Source organism: Sebastes umbrosus, chromosome 15 (genome assembly GCF_015220745.1).
Source record: "Sebastes umbrosus isolate fSebUmb1 chromosome 15, fSebUmb1.pri, whole genome shotgun sequence".
NCBI classification, from domain to species: domain Eukaryota; kingdom Metazoa; phylum Chordata; class Actinopteri; order Perciformes; family Sebastidae; genus Sebastes; species Sebastes umbrosus.
In genome coordinates this window covers 29,876,958-29,892,556 of record NC_051283.1, presented here as the reverse complement: position 1 = coordinate 29,892,556, position 15,599 = coordinate 29,876,958, and the positions used below count along the sequence as shown (strand labels likewise).

At 40.3% G+C, this 15,599-nt stretch overlaps 1 protein-coding gene across 4 annotated transcripts in view; it reads left to right on the top strand.

The window, feature by feature from the left end:
- Nucleotides 1-260: 260 nt before the first annotated feature.
- Nucleotides 261-15,599, top strand: part of tmem65 (transmembrane protein 65) — a 31,483-nt gene continuing 16,144 nt past the window's right edge. The window contains exons 1-2 of one of the 4 annotated variants that reach the window (XM_037795636.1): nt 261-503; nt 571-900. In XM_037795636.1, the coding sequence (XP_037651564.1) occupies nt 651-900 (250 nt within the window). In that variant the 5' untranslated portion in view covers nt 261-503; nt 571-650. Of the gene's footprint in view, nt 537-570; nt 901-15,599 lie in introns of all 4 variants that reach the window. The other 3 variants (XM_037795635.1, XM_037795633.1, XM_037795632.1) reach the window with 3 other exon arrangements.

The window sequence follows — 15,599 nt, the reverse complement described above, 5'->3', positions numbered from 1 at the left end:
ATTTATTTATTTATCTGTTTATATACATATATTGATCTATTTGTATACATATATTTATGTATTGATCTATTTATATACATATATTTATGTATTTATCTATTTATATACATATATTTATCTATTTATTTATTTATTGGTACCCTGCACTCACGTTGCAAAAAATCTTCTGCCAGTATATATAATATGAAAGTCATTGCCGGAAGCAACGTGTTTTATTCTGAAAAGCCGCAGCCAGAAACCAGATTTTTAATTCCGGCTGACTTGACGCTGCTTTAGTTTCTTGTTCGGAGCTTCAGTTTGAACTTCATGTTCCACAAACTCCCCCAGACTGACCGCCGAGTCTCTGACAGGTCATGAGCCGGGTCCGTCAACTGGACGGCAGGAACAACAAGACATGACCGGAAGCTTTAAAGTTAACCCGAGTTTAACAGAAACGGTCGGTCGGTTTGTTGTCTTTCATTGAGCCCGAAGAAGGAACAACTTCTGGCCGAGCGGAGCCGTTGGAGAGCCGTTGGAGAGCCGTTGGAGAGCCGTTGGAGAGCCGTTGGAGAGCCGTTGGTGGAGCCGTAGGAGAGCCGTTGGAGCTCCGCGCGAGAAAGAACCGTTAAAAACCGTCACACAGACTCAGAGTAGTAGTTCATTTCACCACCATGCTGAAGCTTAGAGCTCTCCGACCGGCTGTGGAGAGGTTACCGCCGGCTGTGGTAGTGGTGTCGAGGCTGCCGGTGGTAGGGCGACACACACCCCGCTGCTGGATGGGAACACACGGGAGGAACGAGCCCAGGGATCCGCTGAACTCCCCACAGAGAGTCAAAGACTTCATCTACCGCCTCCAGCCCACGGAGAGGACCAGTCTGCTGAGGGAGCTGCAGAGCTTCGAGTCCATAGCCATTGCTCAAGGTAAGAAACCAGATCAAGCAGGTCAAAGGTTATAGACACTCTGAGACTCTTTCTTTTATTGGGATCTCCTATTCTTCCTGGAGTCCACTTAAATCACTTTGAGCTGTTAGGCTTCATCATTTCAGTACACAATCACATTACAATCTGTACACAACAATGACCACAACATCAAAAGCGACAGCAACAATACAACAATATTTAAGACACAACCCAACACACAACACACAACACAACACACAACACACAACACACAACACACAACACACAACACAACACACAACACACAACACACAACACAACACACAACACACAACACACAACACAACACACAACACACAACACACAACACAGGACCTATAGGGTCAAGTTAACACACTGTTAAGAATGTCCCAGTGAAATAACAGTAAAGAACTGGCAGCAGGGTTGCCTTTATGTTACTGTAAAATTAACATTATTATACTGTTGCTGAAATTTACAGCTGTGTACTGTAAATGAAAAATACAGTTTGAACTGTTTTTTTTATTATTTCACAGTATTTTACTGTAAAATGTTACTAGGCTACATTTCAGTACACAATCACATTACAATCTTTACACAACAATGACCAACAACATCAAAAGCGACAGCAACAAAACAACAATATTTAAGACACAACCCAACACACAACACAAGACCTATAGGTTCAAGTTCATACTATTCACAGAGTATAGAGGTAAATATGATTCATTAGTGGTTGGACCGTAGCATATTATGTCAAAATACAAAAACATACAAAACAAAAAAATACTGAGATTGAATGAGAAGTCACAGATAGTGAGCATGCACCCCCTATATTATTGACTGATATTGATGTGCAAGGTGCAAACTGTGAAAGAAAAGGGCTGGCCAACATGCAGTGTGTTTCACTCTTTAAGGAGTGCTCATCAATGGGTGGAGTCTTTGTGAATGAGAACCGGCAGAAGGTTGGCCCCTCAGAGGCACATGATTACTACACCTTTACCTGACTCAGGTGTGGTAGATCATGTGCCTCTGAGCGGCCAACCGTCTGCAGGTTCTCATTCACAAAGACTCCACCCACTGATGAGCACTCCTTAAAGTGTGAAACCAGTGAAGACACCCCGGGGCCAGCCCTTTTCTATAACAGTTTGCACCTTGCACTTGCATCAGTTAATAATAAAGCTGCATATTCAGAATTGAAATAAAGTGGAAATCACAAGTTTGTGCTGAGTTTGAAGCACAAACTAATGCTAATTCAGCATTAGCAGTGTGGCATAGGTTGCAATTTAGGGTTTATGAGTCAAATCCCAACAGAATTTGCTAGTTGTAGTCTAGAAGGCATGTTGTTGCAGTTTCTCCAGCTGCCACCTGATGTTACCAAAGAGCCACATGTTTTACACATTACTACACCTTTACCTGACTCAGGTGTGGTCAATGTGTAAAACATGTGGCTCTTTGGTAACATCAGGTGGCAGCTGGAGAAACTGCAACAACATTGGAAAAGTGGTGTTGCCTTCTACAGCTAGCAAATTATGTTGGGATTTGAGTCATAAACCCACCTACAAGATGGCTACAAGTGTCGGCTCAGCTCACGTTGAGGGCTGTGAGGAGGCTATAGAAATAATCCCAATGTCGCATTTAGCATCTTTTCATAAAAATAATCAATACTGGCACATCAACACCTCATTGTACACCTCGCACAGTGTGTGTGTGGTGTGTTTGTGTGTGTCAGTGGGTGTGAACAGGCAGGCGAGTGTGTGTGTGTGTGTAGTATGTGTGTAGTATTTCCTCTTTTGAGTCACTGGAAGTTATTTTCTGTTTGGTTTTGGTTCATGTTGAGGCATTTTTCCCTATTTCAAGCAGAGTGACTCATCTTAGGACTGAAATAGTAAAATCAGCTGCTGAATCAGGAGTGCAAAGATCTGAGTAATGTCCTCACAGCGTCTGGGGGAATCCCAGGAAAAACCTTCATCAATAAATGAATGCCTTTCAAAATGTTTTCAGCTTGGATTTAAACTAAGTATGTAGATGTAAATGTAGTGTACATGTCACTTTCACTTCACTAACTGCGTTACATGGAGCACCTGGAGTCGGCTCACCAGGTGCTCTGCGTCCTCAGCGTCTCACGGTGCGTTTACTGTCCTCCTCGTCTCTGCAGTATGCTGCTGTTCTCCCTCCTTCCTGTCCGTACAATCAGATAATACTGAAATGCTGACACACTGCTACGAATGTAAGAGTTTCAGACCCGTTCCTCATCACTTTCTTGTGTAACAGTCTGTTCTCATTAGCAGCACTGTGCACCCAAACTGCTTTTTTCGGGGTATTATGTAAGACGATGTGTAAGCTGATTTTTTGAGGAAATTGTGGCTGCTAATCTATCCGCCTACCATGCAACAGCATTTTATTCAGCTTTCAATACACTAAAATGGATTTAAGAATGCATTTGCAGCATTGCATAACCTGTAGTTTCAAGTCAAATGAAAAACCCCAGCTTTGGATCCACACCCAGTCGTTGGCAAACATTTCTTTAGAGAGACTGTTGTGTAAGGTTTTCTGTAGGAATGTGTCTTTGCACAGGTATGGCAGCTTTTGAAGTGTATAGAAACCCGAGTGAGTCATTAAACATCTTTTCTTAGTCGACTAATCAGTCATTTTGGTCTTAGTCGACGAACATTTCTTTAATCAGTTAGTCATTTTTTATGCTTTTTTCATGCTGAATGATTTATTTCTAAGAACCTTAGGAGCACATCTCTGGAAAACACCAGATTTAAAGTGGAGCTTTTGTGTGATTCTTTTTGAAGAAACTTAAATCAACTGATCGACAAAATCCTATGAGTGTTAGTCCAGTGGTTTTCAAAGAGGGGTCTGGGGACCCTCAGGGGTCCTTTAGCGGGTTCCAGGGGGGTCCCCACCAAAAAGGGTAATCATTTATTTTACGTATAATTTCATTCATAAGTAATAAAATGACAGAATATTGTGCGCAATATTACTTTATTTTAGTGCTAAATTTATCTTACTTTTATTGTTATTCTGTTAGACACAGGTGTTAATATTACATCATATTAGGGCTGTGATGATACACCTCTCTCGCGATTCGATACTAACACGATACTGGGGTGCCGATTTGATATATATTGCGATTCGATATTGCGATTTTAATAGGATTTTTGTCAACTTTTTTAACACTAGACCATGGGAAAAAGTTGAATCATACACTTCTAGAGACTTTTACTTTTGAAATGGTCTAAATGAATCCATTAAAAATGTTTGATTTTCAGCAGGTACTGTATGTAGTCAGAGATGTCCTGAAGTCTGAACTTCTCCAAGGTGGTCTCTAGCTCTTCCATCAGCTCCGTTCTCTATATACATCCATCGGGGCCGTTTGAATGCATTTAGCATAAATGGCAGTATATGGGTGCTCTATAGACCACAATCTATTTCAAAATCTTAAAAAAATAAATTTTAGATACATAGTTGAACCAATTTTTTTGATCCCACCCTTACTTCTTATACACTTTATATTTAATACTCTGTGTTTTTATTCTTATTTTATTGTCATTTTTGAGCAATCTCTGGCAAATGAATTTCCTTTGGGATTAATAAAGTTTTATCTTATTTTATCTCTCCTATGCCTATTTAGGTCATGGGTTTCATACACTTTCTCTAATAAAACATCTAAAAGCAGAAATCCAGATGAAGGACCTTGGGACAAAATTTTATCAGATGGGGGTCCGTTGTCTAATTTGTGTCCGTTTAGGGGTCCTTGACGTGAAAAAGTTTAGGAACCAGTATGTTAGTTGACTTAGAATTTCTTTGGTCAAAGACAGCCCTATTTAAAAATGTCTTCTCAAACCAGAACCTTTCCACAGAAATAATCAGATGGATGAAAAGGCAACACAAGTCTGTGCTGATCATTTTATGGCCCAATACTGTTGAGCTGCTGTGGGTAATAATAATCCCAGTGAGTGTCGACTCTTTGAGCCCCGGAAAGTTTTAAAGGTCATAATAACGTGTTTATGTTTTATTTTCTTAATCCTGTAAAAACAGTTAATGTCAGCGTGGCAGCAGAGCGCTCTGAACTCCTCTTCAGAGAGTTTGACCCAAACAACTAATTTCCCCTCAGTATTCCAGCGATGCGTCGCAGCTTAATTATCGTCCTCATTATTTTCATACACTTTCGTGATCCTTAACATTAGCTGGGATTGGAAGCTTTTACTTGGGGAACAAAACACTTTTATTATCTTTACAAGTACAGGACACTTTTTTAGAAGTAAAATGAAAGAAGCAGACAGATAGTTATATTAGTGTGAGTGTTTTTGTAGCTATGCCTTCTGGTACGGCCTGAAACTATCTCAAATGTACAATTTCAACAATGTAAACTCATTTTGTGACAAGAACAAATTTCATGACTTTTGAGAAGTCATTTGTTGTGGAAATTCACTTGCATGATTGCGTAATTACATATTTTTTTTAGCCTTGAGGTCTTTACACACCGGCAGCGTTTTATTCGTGCGATAATTCGCACATCAATATGTTTTTTCAAAGAGTTGTTTTTATCATAAGTACTTTCAGAACCTGAATATTATGCGGCAAAAAAGCGTCATCTTTTTTTTTTTTTTTTTTTTTTGGAACAAGGTTGATTTCTCTGAGCTTTCACACCGCAAGTAAAGGCATCAACCAATCACGTTGTGCGCTCATTTTCAATTTTCTTGTGGACTGTACGGGTGGTCAGTTGTGCTCAAAGACTTCTGCTAGCTTAGCATGGATCAGAACAACAATCAAGTAAAACCACACAGTGAGCAGGTTATTTGAGTCACCTCCTTCAATTTCCTGCCTTAACCTGACTTCTCACAGTAACTTTGTTTCTTCTATGTAAACTCAGTCAAAAGTAAGTAAATATGTCCGAGCTTAGAGAGTGTGTGGTGTATTTTTAAGATTGGCAGTGCAGTCGGTCACCAAAGCATCCCCTCTCTTTCTGCAGCACCATCCAGCATCGTAATTAGGCGACCAAATCAGAGTAGGAATGATTTTGGCTGTGAAAGTCTTCTCTAATAAGCAACTGTCTTCAGCTCAGAACCCCCCCCCTCCCCTTTTACTTTTACTACTAATGAGCTAAATACCAGAGAAGAACCGAGAGAGGATCGGAAGCATTTACTGTTGAGCTGTGAACCATTTTCAGCCCAGTGAGTTAGTGTTGACATCGAGCTGAGCTGCAGGCTCATTAAAATATTACATCTGCAGTTAGCTGTGAACTCCAGACGCTCACAGTGAATGTAAAAGGAGAGAATATGGGTGGTCACGTTTAGCTGAGATAGTATGACATTTAGTAAAGGCCTTTGTCCCAGCAGATGTTTTCACAGGTGTAACTTAAGGTTATCAGTGTGTACGTCCCAGGACTGACTCACCGGCATGGTGACATTCCTGAATGGTATGGCGTCACCATTATTGTGAAAAACTGCTGTACAAACATGCTAAAGGAATGTTTGAGGTAGTTCAGAAACGGTGTCCCCTCTCCATTACATTATTTGTCCACAAGAGATGTTTTTTTTTTTTACTGTTAAATGTCCCTCAAACTTAATAAATTGATATATCATTAGAGTTTGTATCATTAACACTCTACCGTCTTCACACTCTGTAAGTTCTCAGACGTCCTCTAAGTCTGGAGTATCGAGTGGTCACGGTTTGTTTAGTAATTTGTCTGAAATGTCACACCGCTAATACGTTGTTCTCACTAATGATGCTCCGGAGACCGGCTTGCTTTTCACATATTTGATTTGGCTATAGATGCTGTCATCATGAGGTGATGGGTGAAGAGGAGGGTAGACGAAGAGCTCCAGTTAGAAAAAACACCATCATTTGTTCATCCTCTCTTCACTTGGAAACACCATCGGCATGTATCTGACAGGAGTAGCAGATGTAATGGCATGTAAATGATGAAATTATACTTTTAGCATGCTATTACAGTTCCTTCGAGCAAGGCACAGGAGCTTTACTTGCTAAAAGCTGAGCAGCTCATTCTTCTCAGTGATATTGACATTATCAAACCTTTGAATTTAAACTTATTAAATACTTGACAAATCTCCCTTTAAGATACATTTTGAACAGATAAAAAACGTGATTAATTTGCGATTAATCTCTATTAACTATTTGAATCGATTAACAGCACTATTAAAAACACTTGAGAATGAAATATTTTATCAGAGTATCATTCCATCAGGTAAAACAGCCTAATGAGCTCACTTGGCTGTGATGTGGCTTTTCAAAAGAGGAAAACATTGAGGTGTTGATGTGCAGTATTGAGGAACTATTGGCTGGAGCGTTCTTTGAAGCATGCTGTGAAAGGGATTTTAAACGAGTTTCATGAGGCCACTTGGCAATGCCAACCTCTCCGTGCATAAAGAAGCTCCCTGAATCAGTTGTACCGTGCAGCAGATTTTTGCAGGACTGCACCAACACCTTGAGAATGAGTCCCAAAAAGGGAAAGCATATTCAGTATAAACAGTATTTACCACTGAACCCCTCTGTTTCCTCGGGCTGTACCTTTTATTTCATCCATACCTACTTATTTCTGTGACATTAATTATGTGAAATTCACACTTTTTCTGTTGGAGCAGGACAGGATGTCCCACTGAGGCAATTAAAAAAGCCCCATGGAGCTGTGAATCTGCCCTTTCCTGTGTGTCAGTTTGACAGAAAAGTAAATGGCTGTAATGTGGATAATATAGCAGTGCTTTTCAAGAATGTGCGTTGGTATCTATTTAGCTCTTCAGATTAAATTGGTTCCCCAAATAATGGTAGCTTACAGCCCCTTTCTCTCTGGACAAAAGAACCCTAACACCCACTAACATCTGGCTTTTGTCTTCAGTGAAAGTTTACAGTCAGCATTCGTTCCTGGGACAAATGACTCTGTTGTAGTCGAGGGTATTTATCGGCTCCAGCTCTGATCAGCAGTGATGGAAACATGATTTTCACACCTTTTTCTGGTGTGATGCTATGTGACAAGCGTCAAAGTGAATATATAATAAATAAAATCAACAGGGATTTGAACAATTATTATAATTTATTAACGTACAAAACATACAATTAATATGCTCACCAGACTTCAGTAACCACTGTAACATTTTTCACCGTTTACTAACCGTGTTTTAGCGCGTTGACCATGTTGAACATGACAGGAATAAAAACAGAAAGTTATACTCGTCTACTGGCAATGGGAAAGGAGTTTAAAAGGAGAGCTAATTTTGGTGGGAAAAGGTTATAAGTCACCAGATATTTTGTGTTACAAATACCTCTCCAAGTCTCTGCAAAGCCAGGCAGGCTGACTGAAATTATGCCACAATCCTGTAGATCAGTGACCTAAAACAGGCTGTTTGTCATGATTATCTGGGATCACTAGACTGAAATGGCAGTATTGGGTTCTGAAATTGAAAAACGTGGCCTTCCAGAAATAAAATTCCTCAACCCACCAGTCTGCAGCTCAGATTATCCCTCCCACATCAGCATATATGCTTGTGCAGCAGCAGAATGTGTGAGGACAGCTCTGTGTTTGGGCTATTCTTGTACATCAGCTGGGAGCGTCGCTGAACAGGAGCTGTGCTGCTTTCAGAGACGGACTCTTTGGGATGTTGATTCGTAGCCAGAGCTTAGTGGGATATGTGCTGTGTAGAGTCTGTGGGGTTTATAGCATTTTATTGACTCCAAATCCAGGTTTAGCTTTTGATATTTCCAGTAAACCAAAGTTGTAAATATAAACTCACAGATCTGTTAGTAGTGTTTGTTGGCAGAAAGTTTTGAGTTGCAGCCTTAATAAATGTTGACAACCTGAAAATGAGCCGAGCGGCAGAAGATATAACGTTGATTAACTTACTCACAAGGTAATTACTCCTAATGCTTCTGGTCAGCTAAAGATATTTATTTAATATGCATGAAATTGACATGATGCAATTAGCTGGTGACTTTCTTTAAAGAAGACTGATGTTGTTGAACTAGAATAACCCCACAGTCCAGTCCAAACTTTACAGACGCCGGCTTACAGAGAGCAAATTAACCAGAAAGCAGCCAAAGTTTTTATTTTTTAGAATTAACATCAGTCAGCTCCAGCTAATAACCGCGGGATATGTTTGCCATTTTTAATGGCCAAAAATGATGGTTAGGGCCAACTAGAAATGAAAAACCTGCAACCAAAATGATTTTTAAATTGCTTTTTGCTATTAAAAGAAGACCCAGGAGAGAAAAAGGTTCCTCAGTGTCGCCATAGCTGATTGAATCTCTGTATTTTACCAGCAGGGAAACAGATCCAAATTTGAACCAGACATGGAAACCCAGCCCTGGTGTTTTTTTTTTATATAATTAATGGATGACCTGAAAGTTTGAAGGACCAGTTGCTCATTAAAGGTTCAGTGTGACTAAACAATGGGCAGATGGAGCCTCTTTCCAAACAAAGAAAGCTCATCAGAAATTATAACGAGAAGATTCAATTTGTCTTATTTAACATTAAGATGTTTTGGCTCAATATTTCAACATCTTGTATTATTGTTATTTAGTGCACACTCTTGGGATAAGATCAACTCATTTGGTCACTAAAGAATCAAAAGACTCAGGTTAATACAGTGCTGCTGTTTGTGATGAATCCTTAGTTAGTTAGTTTGTGGTTCAGCTCACTGCCTACCTGATGGATTGAAGTCACCTGTATACTTCACTATAGCTTATAATTAACCACTTGCACTGAGCTTGTGACACACCCAGTGAAGCAGCATGTAGTCCAGACTGAAGGTGGGTTACACTTTAGCTGTTTAACTGTTCACTTCAGCCCTTTTATCTTTTAGACAAAGTGTGTGTCTGGTAGTGGTGGGTAATATATCGATATAATCGATATTGTGATATGAGACTAGATACCGTCTTAGATTTTGGATATCCTGTTGTCTTTTCCTGGCTTTAAAGGCTGCATAACAGTAATGTGATGTAGTTTTCTGAACTTACCAGACTGCTCTAGCTGTTATTTGTCTTTACCATAGACTGTAAATAGTGGACCTAGTCACGGTGACGTCACCCATCGGTTTGTGGACTGTGGTTTGGAAGCCTCAAGTTCAGCTTTTTGGCTTTCACCATCTTGGTTTTTGGCCGAAAACACGAACAACTCCCAAACCGGACGTCTGTCCAGTGTTTATATTAGATTATTTACAGGGTCTCTCATTTGATATCATAAGAAATAAAGAGTAACATGACGGCAATATGTGAAGGTATAATCATTATTCTGTGTGCTGGATATTCTGTGTTTGGGGTGGAAAGGATTAATAGTTAGTTTATTATAATCTTCTTTGGATGGAGTGCTGGATGGTTTTCTCTTCAGGTCTCTGTGCAGAGAACAATTCACACCAACGACAGTAATAGACGCCTGAAATTAATTCAGACAAATAGTTCAAATCTACTGGGACTTAATTAGTGGCAAAAGGACACTTCTCTGTGCCGCAGCAAACACGGGTGCTTTTCTTTTTTCTTTGTTTGCATATAAATCCTGTCGAGTGCAGGCGGCATTACAACAATCTCATTTCAGATAGAAAGTTGGAACCGGATGAAATAAATGGTGACGGACTTATTCTATTCTCTCTGCTGTTTGTGCAGCTCAGTATTATAAACGGAGAGCTGCAGGCTCCCAATAGATGGAAACATGATATTAAAATGGTTTATAGGTAGAAAGCTAAACCTAATTACATTCAGTTTTGGGTTCAATAAGTGATTGATGTCAATGAATTCAGATGTCAAACCCCAACCGTAGACTACTTTTCATCGCCGCCTCATTAACTTCATTGTTGCGGCACTGTCAGCGTAGAGAATGGCACTTATCCTCTATATACCTATAATAACAATAGTGAATCCCGCTGCCACACACAGCACAGTGTGTGCTTTCAGTCATCCATTCCATGCTGTGTGCGAAAAACACCTCAGGAACGTGTCAATCTCAGCAAGTTTTGTGGAATGAAGCCGTTATTTCCTCCTGAGACTTGAGGAAGCGATTTGAGGCGCTTAGCAGCACTTGGGAAGTTTGAGTAAGATTAAAGGAGAGGTGCTGTTTGATTGACACATAAATTAGACCTTCACTTCAAAACTTTAGCTGCCTCCGAGTCCTTCTATCAAAGCCGGAGCCTGGCAGGTCGATGGCAGCATAATATCACTTTAAAGTGAGCAGAAGGTGCTTCCTCATGTCGGGAGATTGAGATCGCTCCGCATCCTAAAGCTGATAATTACATAAACAGGTGAAGAGAAAGAGAGGGGTGGAGGGTGAAGACATACAGAAAGAGCGAGCTGAGGAGAGATGACAGAGATGACAATTTTGGACGAAAAATACGGACTTGGTGTGAAAAGGCCTTTAGAGGTGCATTACCGCCACCAAGCGGACTGTCGCAACACCCTCATTTATCATAGGTGACCAACTTTACTGCTATTAGGTAGGAGTGTAACGATCCATCGATCTGGATTGATATGTCAATTCAACTATCCAATATATCGATGCAAAGTGAAACCATCGATTATATATCATCATTTTTAAGGTACACCCTTATTTTGAAATTCTTCTTCTTATGAAAATAATGGATTGTTTTTCATTTGAATGTCTGGAAGAGCCCAGTCATACAATTGTCAAATCATATTTTAGATGCTTTTTGTTAGTTGATATAAATGTAACTGATTGTGTTAAATCAAAGAGTATAGAAGCAACGATCTTTTTTGACAACAGTCGCTGCCGCCATTTTGGACTGAAAACTCGTATTATATTTATAATATTTTATTGGTCAATGCAAGCCCTTTTGGATAGAATATGACAATAGAAGAAAAATAATTTAGTTTTACTTTTGTACGGCACTTTTTAGTTGGATGTTTTACTGGCGTCCGGTAGTCCCTTTCAGTCCAAAATGGCGGAAGCATTGCTCTGCTGCTGGGCGCTGATGTTGCCATGGAACAAACAATTGATTTTCACTTCTTGGCAATATACGTTCTTTGGTTAAATGACCATATGATATCGTCTCATATTGAGTGCAGGCCTTTGAATTGAATCAAATCAAATTGGTATTGTGGAAGACTTTGTGATATCAGCAAATATTGTATCGTTGTCTAAAGAATCTATATATAATATCATATTGTGATGAAACGTGTAATTTACACCCTTACTATTCGGTTGGAAACTACGCCGTGTGCAGCATGAATCAGATTGCAGTTGTAATTAATTTGACTGACTATTGGAACAGAAGTCAATCGATCAACAGTTATTATAAACCGTTATTTTGCCTCTCCATCGCCCTGTTTTTGCTGTAACAGCAGTCAGTCTGTATATTGCTGTGTAGTTTGAAAACACCGTGACGTCAGCAGAGATGTATGTTTGGTTCTTATGTTAGCCTCCTAGCCTGTGATCCCATTGAGCCAAGCGCTGTCTCAAACCGCTTACGGCTGTCAGGCAGAAAGTCTGCCCCGAGGTCTCTGCTTTGAGTTTGAAGCACAGAAAATCTGAATGTCACATTTTTGACAGCAGCTTGAGCTCCTGGCAGTATCTCGACTCCATGTCCTTTGTTGTGTGCAGCACACATCTGTTGTCCTCCAGTTACACAGCAGAGCTACGCTATCTTTAGTGTTGTCCCCATTGCATGTCGCAGGCCTGCTCTCAGCAAGAGATACACTCAGAGGCTGTTCCCCAAATGGTAACTGTGAATAAAATGAAAATGTCAGCGTTCCTGCTCAGGTCTGAAGAGTTTGGAAAGTAGAGTGTAAAAGCTCCAGGTCCTAAAAAGTGTTGAAACACGAAAAAATAACCTGCAACGGCACAAACGATGTATTTTCTATGTTTGAGACGAACTTCAGTACGTGTCAGCAGCTCTTCACATATTCACTTTTGTAAAACCGACAAACCAGGTGTAAAAATGCCCCCAAATGTCTCCGAGACATGCTGCTGGGGCTGAATGACTCAAATTTAATAGAAAACCTTAAACCAGAATAGGGGAGGCTGTTATAGCAGCAGATTAATGGCAATGGATTTGGAAAGATCAGCAACCACATCTGGATGTAATGCATGGTTGTCCACATACTTTTGGCTATATGTCTTTTTTGTTTGGTGGAAAGAATCCGTTGTATAAGCAGGATAACACCGTTAGAGTGTGTTTCAGAAGTGTAAAACGGATTCCACGGAGGAAACTCTCCCTCAGTTTCACTGGTGTTGTTTTGCCTCCACATCATCCATCACGATTATAACTTATATTCAGAGCACAACTCCCAGCATGCCCTCATTTTCAGCGACTGATTTAATCACACAGTAATATTTCAGTGTCAACATTCATCACACTGAACTCGTCTAAGCTGCAGAATCTCACTCATCTGGAGGTTAGATGTGTAAAGTGAGCGTGGAAACTAATTAGAAGACAGCAGAGTGATGGGTCTTCTTACAAACTGAGGGAGCCAACTAGTTTTACTCCACATGACAGTTTGGCATCCAGAGTTCTTCATATAAAGAAACGTCAAAGTGATGGTGGATGAGCCGTCTGGTTGGCTGGTAGAGGAGATGAAGCATTTGGTCGGTGTAGATTTTCCTTCGTCGTGTGTGTGATGGGAGCAGAGTGTGACATGACAGCATGTGTTGCCTGGATACTCGATTGGACAGTCTGTCTTCTCAATTCCTCCCCGTCACTTAAGTTTATTTCGTTTATTTTCAGTTGAGGCAAGACTGTGACGGTTGTCACATCTGACTCTAAAGTTCTCAAGGCCGAGAATCCACCTGCTGCGAAAACAACGCAAGAACACAAAAGATGTTCCAAAATGCAAATTTCAAAAATAAATGTCATGTTTTCCACATTTGAATAGATGTAATTAGTGCTCAAATCCTCCAGTGCTTCAAACTAGTGTTCCAGTAATACATCAGGACGGATGCTCGCAAAGAAAGTATCACAGAGACAGCTTGACAGGTGAATGCATGTTAGCATAACAATGAAATAATTAAGCTATAACTGTGAGATATCATCAACTAAATATATTCTTATAATCACATCTATCGTTGGTGTGTGTTCTTCAGGTGTGTAGTGTGTGTTCTTCAGGTGTGTAGTGTGTGTTGCAGGAAGCTGTTCCACTCTGTTAATCGTCAGTCTGAAAGCAGACAGACGTTGCAGCATCTGCTGATGTCTAATTACCGTTATATATATACACAGTGAGTCAGCTTGTGTTTGATTTAATCACACGCTGACATATGAACCGTGTCAGACTCACACTGCTGTCATTATTTAGTTTATGAGACATCCTGCAGCGGACCGAGACCAACCGAGAGCTACAACTCTTCTGCGTTCACTCATCTGACTCCAAATCTGCCGCCATTGGCGGATTGTGTCAGTGATATTAATTTGTGCCTGCGTCAGTCAGACCTATTTCTGGACACGTTTTCCCAGGAGTCCCAGTGTTTATACTCACACTGCAGTCATTAGGAAGTCAAAACCAGAAAGGGTGAAAATGGGTTATTCCCACCGTGTGGCCCGCAGCAGCGCATTCCAAATTAATATTCTTCTTTCAACAAGAAGAAGAGTCAACAGTCGCTCCAGCGGCTCTGTGAGGCTGCAACACTCATTACTCACCAGAAAACCAAACTCTGGGATGGATGAAGAATGGAGTTTGCTCTTAGACCCTGAGTTTGTTGCCAGAGGAAAAGGTTCATCCTATGTACAGTTTCCATTTAGGACACCTGTTTTAGGGGTGAGAGAGAAATTCTATATTTCAGTTGACTTCATTGTTGTTGTTTTTACCTTATTTAAGCAGGGTAGACTTGCTAGTCACGGGTCCATTCAAATGTAGCGCAAATTTTAACCAAATGTCTAGAACACTGGCAAAAAGAAAATGCAAATCAATGTGAGCTTCCCCTCCACTGCTGCTATGAGAATATTAGGTGTTGAGCGTGCCAAGATAAACAGTTGGTGGACCCAATCAATTGCAGAAGAAGAGGGCACAACGAGATGATGCAACAGCGCCAGTCAAAACTCAAACTCAGAGAAACCATGTAGAAAATCATGTTAGTTTACTGCCTGACAGGATTTTTTTTTTTTTTTTTTTTTTTTAAATGTTTTGCTTAGAAGATTTCGTTACTAGTGAGTTCATATTTATTGAACATTCTTTCCTTAATTCCCACAATTTTAATAAACTCTTAACTAAATTTTATGGCAATACATACAATAGTTGGGGAACTTGTGATGCAGTGTCCTTCTGGATGAAATTGTCAGACATGAAGCGCCCAGCTGAAACATGCACAGCATGATCTTTTCTTTAGGAAAGTACTGTCAGCTGGACCGCTGGTGATACGCTGTACAGACACATGTTTGACCTCTCTGTTGATGCAGTTTGATGCGTCTCATTAAATCAGTGCTGTTGAAACCACTGGGACACTGAACACGTTAATTGGTTTCCTGATCAAGCTATTGAAAGGTTTTGTTTCTGTTTGTTTATTACCAACATTAAAGAAATGGTAATGTGGTGAAGTGTGTTTAAGGCCTTGGCTTAATGAGGTTTTAATGAGCTCAGCTGACTGTACCGGCATTTTTGGGGAGCGATGGATTTAATCATTTGACTGGCAAATAGTTCTGATTTATGTGTCGTCACGGGTTCATTGTCCAGCTCCAAGAGGCTCTTAATGTCTGCTGACGGAGGTTGTATAATGGTTTGGCCAGCTGTGGGGATCGATCAGTGCT